Below are 23610 nucleotides of genomic sequence, written 5' to 3' on the forward strand. Positions count from 1 at the left end.
AGAGTCTCTGCTATTCCATTACAAAATTCACTTCTGAAACTTTTTTATGCGAGAAATCAACTATGTAAAGCTCAAATATGGGCCGCTTTACGAAAATGGATGGCTAATTGGAAATTTTGTCCGACTGTGTGTCGGAGTTCAGTGCCGGTGCTGCCTGTGTAGCTGCCTCGCCGCCCGGCCTGCCTTCCTTCACAGACCCCGGCCTGCTGTGAGGTACTTGGAGCTGCGTCACGACTGGCAGCCCACAGCACTCCATACCCGCCAAGTCACCATCTCTTGGGCTAATGACAACCAAATGCCCCTGCCCTGACAGAGCTCGAGGGCCTGCAAGTCTTCTCTTCCTGCTAGCTAAATGCCCGGTGTATGTGAGTGAGATCGCGGTCAGCTAGCTTGTTACGCCAGCAATCTCTTACCACAGGTTTCAGTTACTCTTTTAATGTGTGTAATTATAATGTGTTGAGTTATTTAAACAAACGATTGGGGAAATAAACGCCGCTTGTCCGTGAGTCTCATTGATAGAGCCTGCGGCTGGATGTAGCTCTATCAATGAGAGCTAGCTAGCCTCCTCTTAGAATTGCTCTGAAATTCACAAATATTCATTAACTTGAAATCGGACACCGTTGTTAGCTTTATGAGATATTTAGCTAGATGTCGTATACGTGGCGTGACGAAATTCAAACTGTAAATATACTCGAATTACGACCAAAAATGAAGCTAACTATCCGTGATTTGTACAGGTAGCTAGGATTGAAGGGACAGTTGCAGCTAAAGGAAGCCCTACTCTTCACAAATATTCATTAATTTGAAATCGGACACCGTTGTTAACTTTATAAGACATGTAGCTAGATGTTGTAAACGTGGCGTGACGAAATTTAAACTGTAAATATACTCGGAATTACGCCGAAAATGAAGCTAACTATCCGTGATTTGTAGCTACAAATCTACATCCAGCCGCAGGCTCTATCAATGGGACTCGCGGACAAGCGGCGTTTATTTCCCCAATCGTTTGTTTAAATAACTCAACACATTATAATTACACACATTAAAAGATTAACTGAAACCTGTGGTAAGAGATTTGGCGTAACAAGCTCTCTGACCGCGCTCTCACTCACATACACCGGGCATTTAGCTAGCAGGAAGAGGGGAGTTGCAAGCCCTGGAGCTCTGTCAGGGCAGGGGCATTTGGTTGTCATTAGCCCAAGAGACGGTGACTTTGCGCGGGTATGGAGTGCAGTGGCGCTGCGCCCTCCAAGTACCTCATAGCAGGCCGGGGTCTGTGAAGGAAGGCAGGCGCGGGCGGCAGCAACACAGGCAGCACCGGGCGCTGAACTCCGACACACAGTCGGACAAAAGTTGCAATTAGCCATCCATTTTCGTAAAGCGGCCCATATTTGAGCTTTACATAGTTGATTTCTCGCAAAAAAAGTTTCAGAAGTGAATTTTGTAATGGAATAGCCCGATAAACAATGTATAACTTTGCAGTGTCTGAAATATGAGAGTCTCCCATGTGTTTCTATGTAGTTTGCTCAAACCAATCAGCACGTAGCTCATTCGGAATATTAATGAGCATACCATATTTGGAAGAAAAGCTCTTGTTCCAAATAGAGCCATATTCACAGGGTAGTTAAGGGCCTAATAAAATAGCATTCGGGCAATTTTCAGCCCAACCAATGTTACATACCCTATTAGGAGACCTTAAGGAACAGTTTAAAATACCCTATATAATCATTCTATCACTAAGGTGTGAATGTCAAACAAGTATAAAGGTCTCAGTACTTTAAAACGAACTGGTACATAAAACGGCAAAAGTGTACCTGTTATAAAATGGTTACTCTCGAATGTTGGGTGAAAACCATAGTGCCATAAGGAGGGGAGAGCCACGAGGAATTTTACAAATGGGGATAGTGATGCACACTTTCTGATAGTATCCCCTTAAAGGGGAACTCCACTGATTTTACACATAAAGCCAGTTCTCAGGTCTTGGGGAGTACCGCTGCCTATGTGAAAAAAGTTGTAGCATTTATTGACTCCATAGGGAGCTGCTCGAATTCTGATAAAATACCTCAAGTGATGTCACTTGAGTCAGCGTTGGTTGGTCTGACGACTAAAAGTTTGAAAATAGAATAAATATGGAGGAGTGGAGTTAGAAAGAAGGGAGGTTACCAGACCCTTGTAGCACACTCCTCATCTCTGCTTGAGGCTAGCGGCTCGAGGCTACATTAGCCGCAACTAGCATAACACTCCCAGATTTTCTGACCGAAGTGTTGACAGTCAAGTTGCATAGTGGGTAATGTAGTTTTTTTTTTACAAGGAATAAAAATCTCGGGTTAGGCTGCATCAATTTTGATTGGACTCTTTAACAGGCATTCATAGTTTTGCATCTGATTGTACTGTACATACGAAAAAATTACGGAAGTGGTTGTATGAAGAATGAAAATAGAAAGTTCAAACAATGCGTACTTTCAGACTCTCCACACCTGGCCAATTCGTAAATTGGGTAATCATTTTGAAAAGTTAAAAAAATCGTGAGACACAGCCCAAGCCCTGAAACGGCTGTTGGAAAGGGGGTTTCGGATGCTGTTAGAAGAGTCCAGTTGTCACTGACTTACCACTTCATAATATCTTACCGTATGTCTTGAGGCACTAAAAACCTGTATAGACTGTCCTCTTGAGCAATTCCAGTTCCAGCTGTATTTGTAAATTACATTAGAGCTGAATGGATACAAATTGACAATCAGCTAAACGACTAAATTCCTATAAGGTTAATACATAAAGTGTGATATATGGATAGATACAGTAGATGTTAGCAACAATACAAACTATTCCAATTCTCTCTTTTCCTGATGCAAATATGCAGACTCAGTCACACCTTCTCACACCTCCATCTCTTCCCATGCATTGGCAAACAGTTCTCCTTTCTCAAGAAAAGCCTGGTCTTTTCTGAACGTTTGCATTGCTACTCTTGGTCTCTACTCTGTCTGCAGAAAACACACACACACACACACACACACACACACACACACACACACACACACACACACACACACACACACACACACACACACACACTGACACATGGACCACAATATATTCCTTTTCTTTTTATTCTTCTCTCTGTTTGGAAATTGCAGGGTCAATATTTTCATTAATCACATTACTTGACATGATGCACCAAAATTTACTCTATCTGTTTACAGGAATACACTGAATAGAACACAAGGTTTCACAATGGATACACGACTGACGTTTTGCCCATTGCACTTACAACAGTGAATGACATTTTCCAGATTTTTTATTTAAATTTTTTTCCCTTACCCTCATCACCTTGCAGATCATATCCATCAAATCGAAGACCTCCTGATAGTCTGACAAAGGCATTCTACTCTGCAATTGCTGAGGAGGTTCTTTCTTCTTGTTTTACAAACACAATATGTATAGAAACTATACACAGACTGGATATGTTTCTGAATACGAGTTTTGTTCCACTGTTGTAAACAGTCAATACAAGTCAGCCACATACACTATGCTTATGCAATAATAATAATAATAATAATAATAATAATCATCATTAGTTTCATCATCATCATCCTCATTATTGTGGTAATAAATTTTCTTTTTATACACAAAAGTTGGCAGCAAATACGGCATTGGGATGCACATGACAGCCGTACTCAAAACTCATAAGCTGTACAGAAGAATGAATTCATATTTACAGTAAGAATGTGTGTCTGTCTGCCTTTCTGTCAATCAGATGGCTGCACTTTAGGCTGTTTTGTCTCGTGCACCTCACATCGACCAGATAGCATCTCCACCTCGCTTTTATATAGATCTTACACTGTTCAGTTGGAGGCACTGTTACGCAACCTCCATATTTCTGCGTTTAATCCAGCAGCAAGTGCTACCAGTCAGGCTTGTGCTTTCAAAATGACATGCCCTGATTTGTGAATGACTGGCTGAACATTTCACTCATCAATATTCTCTACATTGGCCTGTGAAAGTCAAGGTTCATTAGGCAAACCTTGGTGAATCATGCCTTACCCTTTTTTAATTCAGGTACAACTTCCAAGAATATAAGATCTAATCATGCACTTTTCCAATGGCTTGGCTGCTGAGTGGTTTAATCAACAATGAAATATCCAATAGAAGCATTCCATTCACCCCACAGGTTATACTGACACCCAATATGTACACTGACAAGTATTAATGAGAAGTGCTGACCATCTGTATCACAGGTTTATAGCAGCACGCACAGTCACTGCAAGCCAAACACTGAGGAGCCCAGGTCAGCCAAAACGCACAAAAACTGAATGAGGGCTTACAAACAGCCAGACAAAGCCAAGCAAACCCATGCTTCAAAGCAACATGATGGTGGGCATTCAAAACCTACAGTATACACAGTTTACCCTTTGGCAACGAGTCCCCCGTGTTGGGAGTGAGGGGTCAAAACATGCCACGAAAATAAAAACAATTCTATTCAATATTCAAATTCATACAGACAAGTTGCTAAGTAAAAACATTTTCATGACCTTTTTTTCTTTCTTTTTTTTACTATTTTAATTCATAATTTTGTTGTTTTCTTGTGAATACAATGATGATAACAACCTGTTTAGGCAGAATCACTTCCAGGTTCAAAATGAGTCATTGCATAGAACATTTTAATTGATAATTGCTTTCATCCTCTCCTATATCTGTATGTGTGTGTTTGTGTGTGTGTGTGTGTGTGTGTGTGTCTTTGCACAATTAGAGGCAGTGGGCCCAACTTGTTAGTGAGATCATCTTGTTGGTGAATTGGTAACCTCATTAATTTGCAGGAGGTTAACAGGTCTATTCTGTGGAGAACACAATTAACTTTGTTGGCTCTGAAATGTAACTATGATTTAAAGTGTGTGATGTGTAAAATGTGTGTGCCTGTGCGTGTGTGTGTGTGTGGTTGCAGAGAGATAGAGAGAGAGTGTCTGTGTGAGTGTGTTCGTACCTGTCTGCATGCTCTTATGCATCTGCAAATAACATGCACGTCTGAACGCGGTACTGTGGTTGTAAACCCTCTGACAAATTGTATTACGGCTATTTATCGACAGAAGTGTTTGATATTTCCCATCACTAATTTAAACAACATTTATACGATTGTGCTATATACCATTTTCTGCATGCTATTGCTTTTAAAAACAACAAGCAAATTATTTGATGCAAGAAAACAGATTCAAACAAATAAAAAGTGAAAAATATAAAGTTTTACCAAAGAAAAACACAGAACAAAAATCACTGGAAAGTGATTCCATAAATACACAAATGAAAAATTTACATAATTAGATCTCTGATTTGTTTTATGTACATACAATAGTATACAGTTGTGTAAAAAGAATGCATTATGACATGGACATTTTAAAACATATGAGGTATACAAGTGAAATCATGTACTGAATAAGGCTCTTCCATTCAGTGAATATCAGGCAAAAACAAAAAGAAACTAAAAGATGAGACAAATCAATAAAAAGGATAAAGTCCTCTCTGGGACTTTATCCTTTTTATAGTCAGCCCCAGAGCGTTGGGCTGACTATAACAATGGCTTTGTGATGGCTAATCAAGCCGTGGCCACTCTTTCATTTGGTCCTCTCATCTGTGTGAATCTCACACTTGTGGGCACACTGGTAGTACTTCCCTTCCCTAAAAAACTACAGCTGATGACTAGTGGCATCTCAAAGGTGGTGATAAAGTATTCATATGGGCTTCTTTTTTTCAGTTTTTCAAATAATTTTGTGTGCATTCGCATGTCCACATTTACACAATGCATTCTGTAGACATTAAAACAAAAAGAGGAGAAATAAAAACACATTCAAAGAAAGGGTCAAATTCCCTTTACTGGAATGTACTGTAGAGATTAGAGAAACCAAGCATTCAAGGATTGTATTGGAGTCATCAGGTTGGTTGTCATTGCCATGATACACCTCGTCTACTCCAGGTATGTGACACCATTGTGGGCATAAGATCAGTATCTTTGATACAAGAAAAACCTATGAAAATCTGTCTTCTTCTTTTTTCCACTGTGTTTTGCATGAAAAGGCTGTGAAGACATCAATGTAGAATAAAAAATCCTTGCCAGATTTGTATTCCCCAGACATGAGTGGTGTTCCATTAAAATTCCAATAGAGGGCGCTGTGAGGCTTCCTTTGTTGGGCTGTTTGAAAAAAGGGACACGCATGGCCAAACACGCTGAATTTGTCCTATGATATCCAGATGCCTCAGTTAGCGGGACTTTTACTGTCACACAGATCCCAGAAGGCGTTCTAGGAGGAGGAGGGTAAGGGTGACTCTCTCCCCCGCTTCTCCACATCCTCATTATTGGCCGTTGTTGTCCTCCTGAAATAAAGACCATGTGAATGTTAGCAGTATATACCAGTTAATAAAAATGACTAAACAATTTAATTTATGAAGAAAAATCTAATAAATTGTATTTTAATATGATCTGGGTCTCTAAAATTCTGCATAGTTTGCAAAACCTTCTGCAATGTTTGTTACAGCTCTGCCAGCCTACTTTCCTTTACTTCCCATGATACTTCAGCCAATCACAGTGCTGCTGGTATCGGCAGTAATCCACAGGGTTGAGCAGGCTGGCCTACTGCTTAAAGATGCACTGAGTCGGGTTTATCTTCACATTACCCCACTGAATCCTGAGACTGGCCACAGGCACAGAAATGACTTGACACGCCTACTGATATTTATCCAAGTTTTAACATAGACAGCATAGCAGCTGAATGATAGACCTTCACTCAAATGTGTTTTGACAGACGCTGAATAAAGTGCATTGAAATCTGTTTTATTTACGCTTCTGTAGTTCTGCTCCATTGAGCAGAATTAGTTTGTTAACTCATTCTACCATGTAATGAGCGACGCTTACCATGAGTCATGATTCTGTGTGTCTGCATGTGCTCTTGTCCCTGTGTGTCTTTGCGTGTGTGACATTAAAGCAAAGCCACAGATTGCCTTCTCAGGCTAATTATAGCCCGATGTGCTTGGCCCAGATTATTGGGAGTGTGTAGAGTCAGAAGGTAGTGCTGACCTCCCTTGTTCTTGGCTTTTGCCTCTTACATCTGCAGCATAAAGTTCAAGCGGACTGTGACTTTAATAACATGACCTGACACGGCAATGAGGAAACCAATAAAATAAAATGCAAACACGCAAACAAAACTAAATTCTATCAGCCCATAATCCAGCAACATAAACACTTACATAAGCATACACACATATACACACAGATGTATGTGAATGGCTTTTAGTTACTTACCATTGGTCCAATGAGGCATCAGACATCTCCACAATCATCATTCTGGGACTGTAGTTCTATCAAGGCATCCACTTACTTTCAGGCCTTTTCAGCTCTCTGCTCATGTTTTGTAACACCGTGCTGACGAAGCAATCACCCTTATTTAATTCACTTCAATCGTGTGCCCATGTCTAGGGAATTCAGTGCTGACAAGGCATCCTTTGATTCAAGCTCTGTTCAGTAATTTGAGGTAAGGGGAAGGTACAGGAGATCAGTCAGAATATACAATCACAGCATTTAATCAGTCATCACTTCACTTGAGTCTTCTCACTATGCAGGCACGGACTATGCTAATCTATGTAAATATCCAAAACGTAATCAATTAATCAAAGTGTGACAGCATTTTATGTTTTCACAGTTTAAAGTCTCTGTGTACTTAATGAAACTAAAACTAGGTAAAACAAAAATATCACCAGCAATCAACCATTTACCAAGTTCCTGCGTTACTGCTGTTGTTTTACACAATGCAAGTGTCACAAAAGTGAATACACACATTATTACATCTTTAAATGGGTTTCCACAATTACATTGTTTTCACTTGACTTCACAGCAGGTGAAAAAATATTTATCATAAAGACATAAAAAAAGTTTCATTTCTCAACGATAAGAAGATTTAATGGGATACTCACTGATACACTCAGGATCTCTCTTCCTCTATTTCCTCTGTAATGTGAAATGTATGTAATGCAGTTTCATAGGTTTTTCATAGTACAAAGCTTCCAATCCATCTCATTTCAACTCTGCATATCCTGAAAAAAAAGTACAGTTGATTAAAAATAATGAAATAAAGCATAAGCACATACATTATCATTTCCCAAACATCCATAATTTACGACGAATAAGAAATTTATAATTTCTGTGGATAAGCATAGCTAGCTGTTGCCTCCCATTCTAAAATCATTCCATGCATCTAAGTTCAACATTCTGAGTTGCAAAAGTCAGTAACTTCAGTTCACTTACCCTCCTCTTTTAGTTCACCAAAATGAAGTGAACTTCTTCCCAAGGCCAGACAGAGCTGCAAGAATGACAAAGAGGTGGCAAATATCAGAAAACAACCTGACCCAACAGTGACATACTCATTCAAGGAATTCCAGTATCTAATATTTGCTGTTTTATTTTAAAATAAAAGCTAAAACGGTGGATTTAACATTTGCCAGACCGTAATTCAGTTTCTTAATCATTTATTTATTCATGGCTGTACCATCTCCCAGTTTTCCCGCCTGCTCTGCTGCCCCTCCTTGCAGGATTTTAGTGAGAACATTATCCCCTTCAGCAGGTGCCTGTCCTGGTGCGGCGTTGCCTATACCTACAGGTTTGCTACCGATCCCAACAGGGGGGGCCTTGGAGCCTGCAAACAGCAAACAACATAACCATCAAATATTCTGTTGTTTGCCTGTGGTCAATGTGTGGTTTATAGTAATGGTGGAACTGAGACTTACCAATGCCTGTAAGAGGAGGTGTAGCTATTTTGATAGGCTGAGGTGTTGTTGTGGCTCCTGTTGTAGGTTTAATTCCTGTTGTTGCTGCTGCTGCTGCTGCAGGTGTAGCATCCATTTTTGTCTGTCGAACAGAAAAGAGACAAATATTAAGTTCAGGGCAAAGTTTAAATTGCTACTATATATTATTTCAGGCTATATTTTAAATGTAATCCCATTTGAAATATAATCTCATATAATTAATCTAAAATGTCATTATTGTTAGTTATATTCTATGCCTTTGTCTTTATCGCAGTGTAATTCTTAATTTCCCCTTCCCACCTCTGTCTGTGTATATTGCTCACCATGAACTAGAAGTGTCTTTTCTGAGTGGTCAGATTGTTCTCACACTCTACAATCCAAAAGCATGAAACAAACAACCCTTGATTCTGTTTGTGATATTTAAAATGTTTTTGAAGGAGACACCACAACAATTGCATTTTATGGCTAGAAAAATTATCTGTCATCATAACTAGCCTCTTAGCAATATTTGAATAAGAAAATACCACACAATACATGGTTTTCAAGTAGCACATCCTTAAAAACAAATTACAAACACGTCATGTATGTTACAGTAAGTCAAATCTGGCTTAGGTCTACTCACCGCTGTGAGGGCTGGCTGCACTGCTGCAGACCCTACTCCTGGTTGGCGTCCCTGTGGTGGGGCTTGGCCAGATTTGGGCTGCTGCTGTGCCGGTCCAGCTCCTACAGTGGTTGTTGTTGGCTGGCTGCTCTGAGGGGTCTGGCTGTGCTGCAGGGATGGTTGCTGCTGCTGCTGCTGCTGCTGTTGCTGTTGCTGTTGCTGCTGGGCCTGCTGGTTACCATCAAGTGGTTCAGAGCCTGAATGTCTACCAGACTGGCCCTGACCACCTGACCGCTGCTGCCCAGCATGGCCCTGAGAGAGCTGCTGCCCAGCATGGCCCTGAGAGGGCTGCTGCCCAGCATGGCCCTGAGAGGGCTGCTGGCCAGCATGGCCCTGAGAGGGCTGCTGCCCATCAAGGCCCTGAGAGGGCTGTTGCCCAGCATGGCCCTGAGAGGGCTGGTGCCCAGCATGGCCCTGAGAGAGCTGCTGCTGCTGTGGTTTACACCCTGCTGCAGAGGGCTCCTGCCTTCTGGACGTTGTGGGTCCTTGGGGTCTCTGGCTCCGTCCCCCAGTGCCAGGGTGATGACCTGAGGCTGAGTCTCGAGAGAAGTCGCCTGAGTTCCGGGGGCTTCCCTGGGTAGAACGGGAGTCTAGACCACCCCTTCTTTGTGTAGACGAGGAGCCTCTGCCATCAGAAACGACAATGGGATGGGGGGGGGGGCGAAAAACTGCGTAGGAAGCCAAGTGCTGCCATGGTGACGGTGATCCCGTGTTGTTGTGGAGGAGTGGCGCGGTTGGTTGTACTCATCCTGGGGGCAGTATTCCTCTGGAGGTTCGTCATAATCATGGTAGGTTTGTTTACTACGCCTGCCTGTGGATGAGTGACCTCCACCTCCATGATGTCTTGAGCGATCAGATCGGGCCTCCCGTGGCTTCTCAAACCAATCAGTCTCCTCTTGGCCCAAATGATAGGCTTTTAAAACCAAAACAAACATTATCAGTCAAGTGTTTTATGTGGTGAGGAGTAGCATGCAGATGGAAGCCATGCAAAAATAACTGGGAAAACATACTCCACATCCCAGAGCCATGCACATTTTTGAGGAATCCAACAGAAAAGAAAACATGTATGTCACCTCAGACTTAAAAATGATGCGTGCAAAACAGAAATATAAAACAGGCATTGTTGGCTTAATTCATCACAGGGAACATTGCATAAAAAAGACAAGACAAACAAAGTAATCACTCTTCTCCAAATTCCACACTTGGCATGCAGTCCCTTTCCAGCACTCAGGCAGCACAAATTATTCAGCACCAGTTACCTTCACTGTCAGACACAGCACAGTGCATGTCATCTACAAGGTAAGGGTCATCTGGTTTATATACATGACTTCTGGGCAGGTCCTTCTTGTGATGGTCCTGCACATCTGGCAATGAATGGCTGGAGCCATACTGATTCCTCGCATCATGGGCGTCTGGTATGCCAGAGCTTCTTCCCATGCCTACAGGCTTCCCAACAGGACTGAGTGGACTCTCCTCTTCTGAATTCTGGCTGCGCATGGGAGGCCTTCCACTGCGGCTGCTTCTCTGAGACCGCTCCATGGCATCCCTCTCGTAGGATTTACTTCTGTGGCCTGTGGCATCTCTGGAGGAAATCTTGTCCATACCATATCCAGTAGACCTGGACCTACCAGAGCTGTACATGCGGTCCTCCTCCTCAAGACCTTCACGACTGGTGCCATAATATTTCTGCTGGTCATATGCATTCTTCTTCATTCCGTAGGTGACATCATCCTGAAGCTTCTTGGATCTGGACACAACTGTACAGCTGCCTCCTGTTGATGTGGTCATTGTGTAAGAGGCAAGGTCAGACTCTACATCCCGTGCTTCCTCAATAGGGGAGAATTTAGAAATCTTCTGCTCCATTCCCTGCTTCCTGTGCTTACTACGTTTAGAGGAGACTACTGCAGGGGCGAGATTCTTGGGTGCAAGTTTGTGGCTACTGGAGCTGCTCCGTGATGGGTGTTTATAATCATCATAGTAATAGGATGAGCCTCCACTTCCTGTGGTGCTGGTGCGACTGTCCACTGCACTCTGGTACCCTGTTGTTCCTGTAGGTCTGCCATAAGCATCCACAGGCTCATCTTCAGGCCTACTGTAGGCACTTCCACGTGCAGGGCCATTCTCACTGCGATACCGCCCTCCCACAGGATGGCTTAGAGCATCAGTAGCTTGGCTAGTGTTGTCTTTTGTCAACTCACTGATATCATCAATCATGACATAGTTCCTAGGAATATTCTGCTCCAGGTTAGAAGTGTAAAGTCCATCTGAAGCATAAGCAGAGGTGGGGCTTTCCGCAGAGTGAGTCAACCCAGGCTCTGGGGGGCGGTACTGCCCATACGTATTGCTGTAGACTGAGCCAAAGTTGGTATCTGGAGCTGATGTGGCCACTGACACTGCTGGGTTGCTGATGACTTCATAGTTGGTAGGGAGTTTTTGCTCAAGGTCAGCCAAAGAGGTTTGCCGTGGTCTTTGATGGACTGTAAGGATCTCTGCCTGGGGCTGATAGGAGAGACCAGGTTGATAGGGGCTAGGGTAAGGAAGGCTCTGGCTTGGCATAGGCTGACCAGGTGGATGGAAGCCCTGGTGACCATGCTGCTGCATGCCAAGGTCTGTCTGGTAGGAGGACTGGGCATACATGCGATTGGAATAGGTTCCCTGGTTCTGGTAGCCAGGGCCTGGTGGGGGATGGGGCTGGAATGTTCCTGGCTGGGGTGCAGAGGATGAAGGGTACTGAGGAGGTTGGAAACCTATCTGTTGGTAAGCAGACCCTGGCTGCTGTGTTGATGGTTGACTTTGAGGGTATGGATAAGACATATAGGATGAGGTTGAGGGATACTGGGAGGTTACATTAAGATCATTTGTAAATTGGCTCAATGGTGCAGTGCTGGGCCTTGTCAGCAGACCATTAGCATCAAAGGTTCCTGTTGCAGCTACCAGCCTGAGATTATTGAGCTCACTGTCAGACATGTAGTCGCGAGCATCACCCATACATCTCAGGTAAGCCAGCTCTCTCCTCTCCCTGTCCTTCACCATGGTCTCCTTACGTTGGGTGATGCCTAGCTCCAAGTAACGCAGCTTGGCGTCAATCTCTTTCTCTTCTTCCTCCAGTTCAGCCTGCTGCTTACGGAGCTTTGACGACTCTTGTTCCACAGCTTTCAGTTCACTCAGTAGGCCAGCCTTGGTGACTCCCTGGGCAGGTCTGGGTAGGACCCTCTGGGGCATGCCAGGAGAGCTGTACATTTGTGCTGGAGTAACAATAGGGAGCGAAGTCTCCTCTGGAGGGGGGCTGGGGAGAGTTCTCTTTATTTTCCTCATCAGAGAGTTCTGCTGCTGCTGCAGGGAGGCCATCTGCTTGGAGAGGCAGAGACACTTTAACAAACACTGAGCTATAAACAGAATGAGTTTATGTTAATTAGACTCATTACTGTACACTGGGTACTCACAGAGGGTCTACACATTTCTTCATCCCTAGACCTAAGTGAAGAGCTATCCAGCCTGATATGTTGTCACACTACTTGGTTAATTAACCTATGTACTACAGGGGCATTATCTCTATCAGTAGTTCAATTAACATAGTTTGATTTCATTATATAGATTAAAATGTTGTTTCACTGAAGCCAAAGTAGTGGCAGTCAGTGTAGTCAACACAAAGCACCTCTATTACATATTAATATTTCAAGGTACAATTGAACCATGTTACTTGTTATACTAAACCAGTAACATTTATAATAGTGTTACTGCAATGAATTAAATTGTCTTTAAATGCAGTGCTTGGATGTAACTAAGTACATTTACTCAAGTACTGTACTGTACACAAATTTGAGGTACTTGTACTTTACTTGAGTCTTTTCTTTTCATGTCACTTACTCCACAACATTTCAGAGGGAAATATTATACTTCTTACTCCTTTACATTAATCTGACAGCTTTAGTTACTAGTTACTTTACAAATGAAGATTTTTGCACACAAAACATGTGTAGTTTATTAAATATGATGTTTTATTATAAATTAAACTACCCAACAATATATAGACCTACAAGTACAGCTGAAATGATTAGCCGATTAAACACTTAGTTGATTGAGAACTGTTTTGATCATTTCCAGTTTCTAAAATGTGAGGATGTTTAGTACATTTTCCTGATACTTTTACTTAAGTAACATTTTCAATGCAGGATTTTTCCTTGTAACAGAGTATTTTTACAGTGTGGTATTAGTACTTTTACTTAAGTAAAAGGATCCACAAATGTCAGAATAATTCTTAATCAAAATAATATACTAAACAAATACATGTGTGTTTAGTAGCTTAGTACATGTAAACATCATGAATACGTAAAAGTTTTTTTTTTTTTTTTAAATCGACAGGAGACATCAGTCAGTATGTTAAAGCAATTGTGTTTTGAGTCATTTGATTTCATATAAATGTATTTTGAGAAATATGTTAATTTACCCTCTGCTCCTTTGATCAAATATCCATAGTATCTGGCCTTTTTTGAGATTGCTTCAAATATTTATGTATGGCATGCAGGTAACAGCAATCAAACATAAACTACAAATAAAAACACAACTTAAAAAAGACATCTGTGCTAGTCTAATACTTACAAAATAGTTGTGTTGGGTAGATCCATGGCAATTTTCAAGTATCCACAAGAGAACCGTGTATGAAACACTAACACTAAAGATGAATTCAAATGTGTAAAATGCCTGAAATCTGATTTCTGTTTGCTTCTCAAACTAATTTTGGTCTAAGTGCAGAGCAATGCTAATTTACTTTGACCAGCTGCTAACAATCAGGAAGACAGCAAAGCACCACCAGTATTTCTCCACATTGTATGTCCCCCTGGCAATTCTTAAGGGGTTGCCAGATATAGAAGATATGACACAGAAAGAGAGGAGAGAGAGAGAGAGAGAGAGAGAGAGAGAGAGAGAGAGAGAGAGAGAGAGAGAGAGAGAGAGAGAGGAAAACAGACCAAAAGAGTAAAAAGGGAAGATAAGGGAAGAGAAACAGCAGAAAAGGATGATGGGAAAAGCTTTTCTGGCATGGCCAGCTGCTCTCATGAGAACATTCTGTCACCTTCTTGATGCCAGATCCTGTGTGATCATCTATGTCCACACACAGCATATTCTGCATACACACTTTTTTTTTTATTTAGACAATTAATTGACAAATTCTACCCTAATTTAATGTTTCTCTAAATGCAAATTGGCCACAACATATATTTGCTGGGTTTGGCACTGGTATGCAAGAATCATGAAACATTAGTTTGATTGCAAACTATATGACAATGTTATGATACCATGCATAATGGTGCCCTGTAGCTTTATTTAAAGAAACTACTCTGATTTTTTGGGTGTGCTGCATTTCTAAAGACAGATATTTGGATAACTGATAAATGAAATTGTGTTCAAAGAAAAGTGATGGTTTCGTACCTGACTGTTGGACATAGCTTGCTGATGATATGGGGAGAACCTGTTCTTGGCAGTGTCATCTGATGTGGGGCTGAGAGGCTTGGGATCCGACATAGAGCGCTGCACACTTTTTATGGGTCTTGGTAGGGTCTGGTGGCGCTGGGGTGATTCGGCAGTAAAGGCCTTCTGCTGGGGTGTAACGTGGGCCTTGTTAAGTTTCTCCTGGGAGGCAAATGTTGTCTCCAGCATGCGATGAGGAGACAGTGGAGATACAGGGGAGTATAGCACCTGGGGAGATTTGGGGGGCTGGCGAGAAGGAGACTCATTTTGTTGATAGCCAATTTCCAAGGGGTCTGGTTTTCTCCTCTCAAACTTAGCAACTCCTTGGAGTCGAGGAGAGGTTGGTTCAGTTGTGTTCGCACCTACTATATGCAGACTTGTGGAGTACGGACTAATAGTTGTAGGGACACTCAGCTGGGGGACGACCACACCCTGAGACTGAGACTCTGGTTCTGTCTGGCAGGCCAGACTCTCTCCTTTGTGGGTCCTTTCAGGGGCTGCTATGTAATGTAATAGATCAACCTTTGAGGTCTCTGCCATGGTAATGTGGATAGCAGGTGAAATCCTGCTAAGTTGGTCAGGCTCTGTTTGGCATGATGAATCATTTGTGGTCTGAATAGCTATACTTGCAGAAGCCACTTTAGATGACCCTTCTGGTTTAGCCTCACCACTGGACTCAGAGTGCTTTGATACACGTGATCGCCTGCGCCTCACTGGCTGCTGGTCCCAATCTCCCTGGTCCTCCTCATCAGTCTGCACACTGCAGTCCGCAATACGCCTTGTTCTCCTGCGCCTGTTCATGAATCTGTCCTCTCCATCTTCATCATCTGTTTGCACACAGCTGTCTGTAATCCTCTTCACAGCGTCCTCCTCTGAGCCATCCCTCAGCCGAGGCATGGAATTCTGCTTTTTCATAATCTTGGAATCAGCCTGTTTGTCACTGCTTCTCAATGACATTTCAGAGGCAGAACTATGAATAGGTCGAGCAGCCACCACGGCTTGGACTACTTGTCCATCCTGCCAAAATTTAACAGTCTGTCCATCTTGTTGAATAACTCTACCACTCTGGTCACAAATAATGAACCCTTGAGGGGGCCCTCCTCCAACAACTACCCCTTGTATAGCACCCTGGGCAGATGTCGCTGCTGCTGCCGCCACTGCTGATGCCGCTGCTGCTGCCTCCGCTGCTGCAGTAGCAGCCGCTGCCTCCACTGCTGCCGTCTTTTGCCTTTTCTGCTCCTCCAACTGCTGCTGAAGCTGGTGCTGCAGAGACTGAATTTGTTCAAGCTGCATTCTCTGTTGGGCCAGTTGTTCTCTTTGCATAATGAGCTGTGTCTCCCGCTCTGCCTGCTGTTGGTGTAGGACTTGCTGTTTGATTGTCTGCAGCTCTTGAATCTCACGCTGAACGATTAGTTGTTCTTTTTCTCTGTGCCGCTGAAGCTCCATACGATCTCTTTCAAGCTCCTCATGTAGGCGCAACTGCCGTAATTTTTCCAGTTCAACACGCTCTCGCTCTAGCTGCAACACATGCTCTTGCTGCTGACTCAGTCTCTCATCTTCCTTAGATTTCTGGGGTTCCATGGGAGGAGAAAGATTGGAACTCTGTGCTAGGGCAGTGCAGTGGGGTGTCGCTTGTGGCTGACCCTGTTGCAAAACTAATGGTTGAGGTTGACTGAGGGGTTGAACTTGAGGTTGGATTTGAGTCAAAGATAAAGGTTCAGTTTGAGTAGGTAAATGGTGTGGCTGCATTTGAGCCTGCAATGGCTGAACAGTTGGAAGATGACCTTGAGCTTGAGAGGGGGGCGTAACACTCTGTGAAGTAAGTTGAGTGCGGTCTATCTGTTGATCTGACGTGGTTTGTATACCAGTTGCTGGTACATTTTGTGCTCCTAAGTGTGCTGCAGGTTGGGTGGGTGGAATGGTTGCAGCTGTTTGAGCAGCAACTGTTGTTAAAGGCTTTCCAAGGTACATAGGAGTTTCCTGGTGTGAGCTGCTTGCATCAGGCACATTTCCTGATGGTGTAGCTGAAGTAGGATACTGGTTTGGAGTAGGGTAGGAATATGGTCCCTGCGTGGACAGAGGCATTCTGGGAGTCACTTGAGGCAACCTGGTAAGGCTAGCCAATGGTACAGCAGTTACACCTGTAGGGTAAGGTCTGTAAATTCCTCTAGGTATGGGGCGAAGGACAGAGGAAGGCTGGGTGGTAATTGGCAAGGTGGAGGCTATGGGAGTGTTGATGGTGGAATATATCATGCCATCACCTCCTCGCATAGCAGCAGGGTACAAAGCCCGTATACTTGCTTGTCTAGCATTTATTAGGTTTGTTAGGGTTTGGCCATTTGCTGTTGGTCTTCCATCTGGGCCATACAGTAGATTTGCTCTTATTGATGCTAAGCTTTGCTGGAGGTTTAGCCTAGCTAAGGGACCACCCCTTCCAGCCCCATATGGTACAAGTTCAGGGTTATTTCCATAACGGCTCCCAAACTGGTCCACAGAGTTAAGAGCCGCACACATACGACTGATCTCCCTGGCAGTGGTTGCACTGTACTGAGCCAGATTGGAGTCCTGTGGTCCTGTTAAGTCACGTGAAGTGTAGGCATAGTCGGAATTGATATTTGACATGGAGCCATATCGGCGAAGGGGTAATGAAGGGCCTGCAACATCTCCTTGGTGACGCAAGTCTGTGTAAGAACCATACTGTGCTCCAATTCCAAGGTATCCACCATCATAAGCCTGATTCATGCTGCTTAGATCTACTGCCAGACCCCCCTGGGCATTACTCTGATAGTGACCAGCATCAGTCATGGAGGGTAGATTAGTATCAGACATGGAGGGCTGAATTCTTCCTGAGGGGACTGTGGGTTGTTGATATGGTTTATGTTCCTCTGTCACTCCTTGAGGCTGAGGGTGTTGTTGTTGTTGTTGTTGTTGTTGATATTGCTGCTGCTGTTGCTGTTGTTGATGATGTTGATTATGATGTTGTTGTTGTTGTTGGCTGACATTGTAATGTGGTGGATGGGCAGGGTGGGCTGCTTGAGAGGTTTCAGTGATGGGGTTTTTATCTGAAGATACTGTTGTAGGCTTCTGACTGAATGACCCTGAACAGGAACCAGCAAAGGGCAATTTATAAACAACATCACAACAAGCCACTTGGTTTTCTGGTTTGATCTGTCCAGTGAGATCCAAAACCTGAGGAGGGGGAGGAGGTTCCTCTCTCGTAACGAGTTGAGTAACTGTGCCCCCCTGTGATGTGTTACTTTCATCTAATTGCACCATCATAACATGGGGCTTCCCTGTGGACAAGTTCATTACTGTTGGCTTGTTTTTTAGCTCTAAGGCAACTCCACTATAGACTTCATGGGGAGCATTGGAAGCAGGAGCCCCAGACACTGATGGTGAAGCCAGTGGGGATGCTCTAGGAATGGCACTTGCAGTCACTGCAGGCTGGGCACTGCTTGTCTGGCTCACTACAAGATCTTTTTTCATCAGCAGTGGCTGGACCTGATTAGCTAAATTGTAACGAGCAAAAGAGGATTGCTGATGATGCTGCTGGAGCTGCTGCTCAAGAAGCTGTTGCTGCTGCAAGAGCTTCTGCTGCTGTAACTGCAGTTGTTGCTGTTGTATACCCAGGTTCTCCAGGCAGGCATCAATTTTGGGAATAGATGGGTCAGTAATTGGTGGCTTGCTCTGGGTTAAACACACAGCTGATCCAACACCCTGTCCCAAATCCACACGGTTTTGCAAAGGATCTCCATACACGACTTGTTGCTTGGGTTGGGACATGAACATAGAACCTGCAACTGTGACACTAACTGTGGTCGGTGTTGATACAGATATGTGCGGTTGCTCTTGTGAATTCAGGTTCATAATAAGAGGTTGCACTGCTGTGTGTCGACCAGATGGGTGCTCTGCTCCTAAAGAGTATCTCCTTGTATCAGTGGCAAGGGATGTTAAGTCCATTCCCTGGTCTGTCATTATAATTGGAGCCGGCCTCATTGGGGCTCTCAGATCCACCACATTAGTGTTTGGATGTGTCTGACTATGACCCACAACCATTGAAGAGCCTGGAATATTTGACATTTTACATAGAGATATGTTTTCCATAGATCCACGACTATGTGCAGTTGTGGTCACAGTGCTAATACCAACATTTACTTTTTCAAAATTTTGAGCCATCTGTAAGGAACGTTTAGGAGACTGTTGTGATAAATGCATTTGTGGTGATGTTGGGGAACTAGTCGAAGGGGGCTGGGAGCTATACAATGTTTTACAACTGACCTGTGTTGGTGATGACAAAGGGGAAGTGGAAGAATTTACAGTAATTGGCTTGGCAGGACTAGTTGTATCAGAGCCTAGTGTTATCACCATAACTGGTGAATCTTGGGAGGATTGCTGTCGCGTAAGACGTGGCGAAATTGCCCTTTGAGGTGCCTGAGCTCCATGGGATGCTGCAGCTGATGTAGGACCACCAGGCAAAGATGGTAGCTGCCTGCCACTACCACCAGTGGGTCTCATGGATGGCGTATGTGTTGGGCTTTGTACTGGGGAAGCATTGGGGGAGGCCGAGGGGCTGGGACCTTTGAAAAGGGAGAAGACTTTGGAGGTTAGGGAGGATGCTCCAGGGTCAGGTGATGCCTGTGTTGGCTTCTGGGAGCCTGCTCTGTTGCCAACAGGCACTGTGCTACCTGCCTGCCGAGTTGTGGCAGTCTGACTGACTTGGGCTTTGGTTGTGGCAACTCCAACAACACCTTCAATTTTGGCACTCTGTGTCATTATCCTGTTTTGTGTTTCTTTTGATAGATGCTGTGCTGCATGAATTCCTGAAATTCTTGGATCACTCCCTGTTGTGGAGAAGGACATAGGTGCAGTAACCTGCGTTGGGCTTGAGCCGGGGGTTAGGACAGTTCCTGCTTCAAGATGATGTTTACTGTCAGGCTGAGAGGCACCTTTCTGCTGATTAATTGTATGTCCTTGCCTCTGCATGAGCTGTGCTTTCTTCATCATCTCCTCATAGACCTCCTCTGCACTCTTAAGTGTTTTATCAGATGGTGACGTTGCTGATGTCTTTTCTGTCGGGGAGTAGAGTGACGTGAAGGTTGGAAGGTTATATTCATTTCCTGATTTGTAAAGCTTTCCACCAATCATCTCAAAGCCCTCTGCCTCGGAGTCCATAGATGGTGAGTATTCAGAACATGATGATCTGTGAAGCTCCTCCATCTCTGCAGCCTGCCTCAGCTCCTCTGTAGGCGATGCATCCTCAATAGGAGAGAGATTACTGGGGGGAGTTTTGGATCTCTCCCGGCGTCTCTGTGCCCGTAGCTCTTCTTTATCCCTCTTTGTTTTTCGAGCAGTACTGCGGATCCTCTGTTGCTCTAGATCTCTCATCTGCTCCTGTTCTCTAAGTAGTTCTTCCTCCTCTCTGAGCTCATCCTCCTCAGATGAGTCCTCGATAGTGGGAAGTAGTGGACCATGGGACCGATGTCGAGCCTTCCTCTGCTGCTTTGCCTCCTCTAGTCTTGCCCTACGACTAGGGCTGCTATCACTGTCATCCTCCATGGATGACACAGATGTGGGGGATGTTCCAGAGGTGTAGCTGGGAGTGGTGGCAGGTAAGGTGGATGAATATTCTCCCTTGGACCGCTCCTCGGGAGAACCAGTCAGACTCTCCATCTCTAGCTCTGGTTCTCGTAGGTCATGCTCAGTACTTAGCTCCATGTCTCGATTGTAGCTGCTGGTGTTATTCAGCTCAATGGTCTTAAAACGCCGAAGGCCTCCAGCCATTACAACATCTTCCTCTTCATTAGCCTCTGATGCCTTGGTGTCATCCTCAAAACTATTAGACTGATGAGAGAGTCGCCGTCTCTCTTTGCTCAAATCCCCACTGGTTTTATGTCCCCTTTTAGTCTTCTGGTTTCCATGTTCCTCCATCTCCTCTTCATCCGCACTCATCTCCATAATTTGCCTCCTCATATATTCCTCATCTGTTACATCTTTATGCGACTTCTTCTGTCTTACTGGCAATGGTGAGAGACCACTTTCACTGCTGTCCTCCACATAATCATGGCGAAGCTTACAACTGAGTTCATCCTCTGATTCATCCCTTGCTGCATCATCATCAGGATTGTAGTCTCGGCCCTGTCCTACAGACAGTGAATGTGGCCTGTGCTTCTGGTCTGATGCCGACTCTAGCAAAGGCTTCATGGAGCTCTCCAGCTTGGTGATTTCAGAGGGCATGGAAGCACCTCTTTCACTGAGTTTGATTCCTTCTTCCTGGATCTGTCCTGTAATCTCCCCATGAGAGCTGGAGATCCCATCTGATGAGTATCCAGTGTCACTTAGACTCTGTGTACTTGATTTGATGTAATCCTGAAAAAAAAGAGAAGGAAAAAGGTCAGAAGCATAAGACATTTTTCCCCCTAAATTAACTCATTGCATGGTCTATTACAGGCCTCAGAGCACTCCGTGTGTCCCATTATTTCATCAAACTAATCAGCTGTCACAATTTCATGAGCATTTTTTCATTATATGTAGTAAAATGAATGCACTTGACTTAATACAATCAAAATGGTCTCTAATACTTATTAGGGAACAATTACATTGGAATGAACAAACCCTTTAAATCAAACAACCAGACATAGTAACATTTTAGGCTAAAATCAACCCAAATATTTACTATTATGTTTTGGTTTAGAAGTCAAGCGTATCTGACTCATACATTTGTTACCCTGAAACAAGAGTAACTTAATTTCAACATTTGTTTTATATAAAGAAGCACTGAATTCTGATCAAAGCTTTTATTTTGACTTGTTTGTGAATATAATCTTATTTTGTAGATTATTATAGCTATTGATCATATTCTATTGATTTGGGTTGAGTTTGCCTTTCAAAGTTATGTACACACAGATGGATAAATAACTGACACTGACAGTGAATATAACAGACAGTTAAACATACAAACATCTACAGACAAATGTCATTTGTTTACATGCTTGATTGCCACCTTTGACGCATTCTCCTTTGCATTCTTCGGACCGTTGAAGAATAACGAACATGCTTAGAATGCTTAAAATATCATCACAAAGTGTCACAGTAAACAAAAAGCTTGCGTTTGATTCAAATAAAATTAAAGTGTAAAAAAAAAAGGAAAAAAAGGAAAACCCCCCCAAAGAAGGGGAAGGGGAGACAAAGAAGGGGGGGGGGGGGGAGGGAAAGGGGGGGGGGGGTGTTTGTGTTTTTTTTGTTAATTATAGAGGGGGGTGAAATGATGGTTTTATTTTTAAATATTATTTTAAAAAAAAAAAAAAAAAAAAAAAAAAAAAAAAAAAAAAAAAAAAATATAATAATATAATAAAAAAAAAAAAATTTTTTTTTTTTTTTTTTTATTAAATTTTAAAAAAAAAACTACTACTAACTAACTTTAGTTTGAATGGTGATGGTAGAATGAAAGGTAGAAAGGAAAAGAAGAGCGATAAAATAATAGATAACAAACATGTTAACTACATAAATTATAATTACGAGAAGAATAAAAAAAAAAGATAAAAAATTATGATATGATGATAGCAACAACAGTGATGTGGAATGAATAATTAAAAGGATTATGATATGATGATGATTCTGAGAAATGGTTACAATACTTGAATGGAGCAAAAAATTTAAATGGTGAATCAAGAGTAACAAGTGAAGGCGAAGAAGTTGCAGGTAGCTCACTTCATGGTGTTTTGACTTGTGTGTATCTTCAGCAATCTTCATGTCTTTTGGTGAAGTGACAGTCTCTGACAATGCCTTCTTTGGTGAGGCCTTGCCGTCTTCTTTTAGAGATTTGGATGTGACTTTGGTCTTCTCCTGGCTCTGCGGCTGTTTGCGGACCTGGTTGTTACCTGTGGGTTTAGACTGAGTAGGTAGTGTTTTTGATGGGGTGGGAGAGGCCTTGGCATGGTTGGGTGTGGCTTTACCAGGGGTGACCTTGGCACCAGAAGGATGAGAAGGGTCCTTCACCTGAGCAGAGGGCTGAGCAGATCCCTTTGTCTGAGTCTGCCCTTTGGCCTGGCTCTGGCCCTTTATTTGATTAGCAGACTGAACAGGGCCCTTACTCTGAGCATGTGATTGATTAAGACCTTTAATTTGAGGTCCCTTACTCTGAGCTGAGAGCTGTGTTGGACCCTTAGTTTTGAATGTAGGCTGAGCTGAACCCTTAGGTTGAGAAATAGGTTGGACAGAACCCTTGGTTTGAGGGGAAGCTTGGCTGGGCCCCTTGGTATTAGGGGCAGGCCCAGCATGTTTCACAGGAGAGACAGGGCCACTTACTTGGGGACCCAGTGGTTTCTGTTGTTGTTGATGACCTGTGGGCCTAGGCCCTAAAAGTTGATTTGGCCCTTTCTGCTGAGGTGGTTGTTGATTGGCTGTAGTGGGTGGCCGGGGGGATCCTAAGGGCTGTGAAACAGGAGCTGGAATATCTCCCAAGCTTCCTGACAGAGCCCTCTGCGTCTGGCAGTTCAAGCACAACCATTCTTTCTTCTGAAAAACAAGCACAAAGAGAACAGCAATTAAAAAATGTTGAAATAGAATAATCAAAGGACATGCAGTCTTGCAACAAACTCTATTATTCATGTACATTATTCAGCAAAACAAACTCTTAGTGTCACCTGGATTCCACCTTGTGCCAACAATAAGCAAACAAAAAGGGGAACTATTTAAATGGGAAGCAA

The 23610-nt window shown here is 43.3% G+C and overlaps 1 protein-coding gene across 1 annotated transcript in view; it reads right to left on the reverse strand.

Moving 5' to 3' along the window:
• Nucleotides 1–3088: 3088 nt before the first annotated feature.
• The window catches only part of bsnb (bassoon (presynaptic cytomatrix protein) b), a 74843-nt gene continuing 54321 nt past the window's right edge, over nt 3089–23610 (reverse strand). The window contains 11 exon segments of the mRNA XM_039797849.1: nt 3089–6357; nt 7283–7494; nt 7951–8070; nt 8282–8336; nt 8523–8669; nt 8761–8881; nt 9401–10122; nt 10125–10352; nt 10699–12787; nt 14867–21271; nt 22613–23419. Coding sequence (XP_039653783.1) covers nt 8296–8336; nt 8523–8669; nt 8761–8881; nt 9401–10122; nt 10125–10352; nt 10699–12787; nt 14867–21271; nt 22613–23419 — 10560 coding nt within the window. The 3' untranslated portion in view covers nt 3089–6357; nt 7283–7494; nt 7951–8070; nt 8282–8295.

This window comes from Perca fluviatilis, chromosome 4, assembly GCF_010015445.1.
Source record: "Perca fluviatilis chromosome 4, GENO_Pfluv_1.0, whole genome shotgun sequence".
In the NCBI taxonomy this organism is placed as follows: domain Eukaryota; kingdom Metazoa; phylum Chordata; class Actinopteri; order Perciformes; family Percidae; genus Perca; species Perca fluviatilis.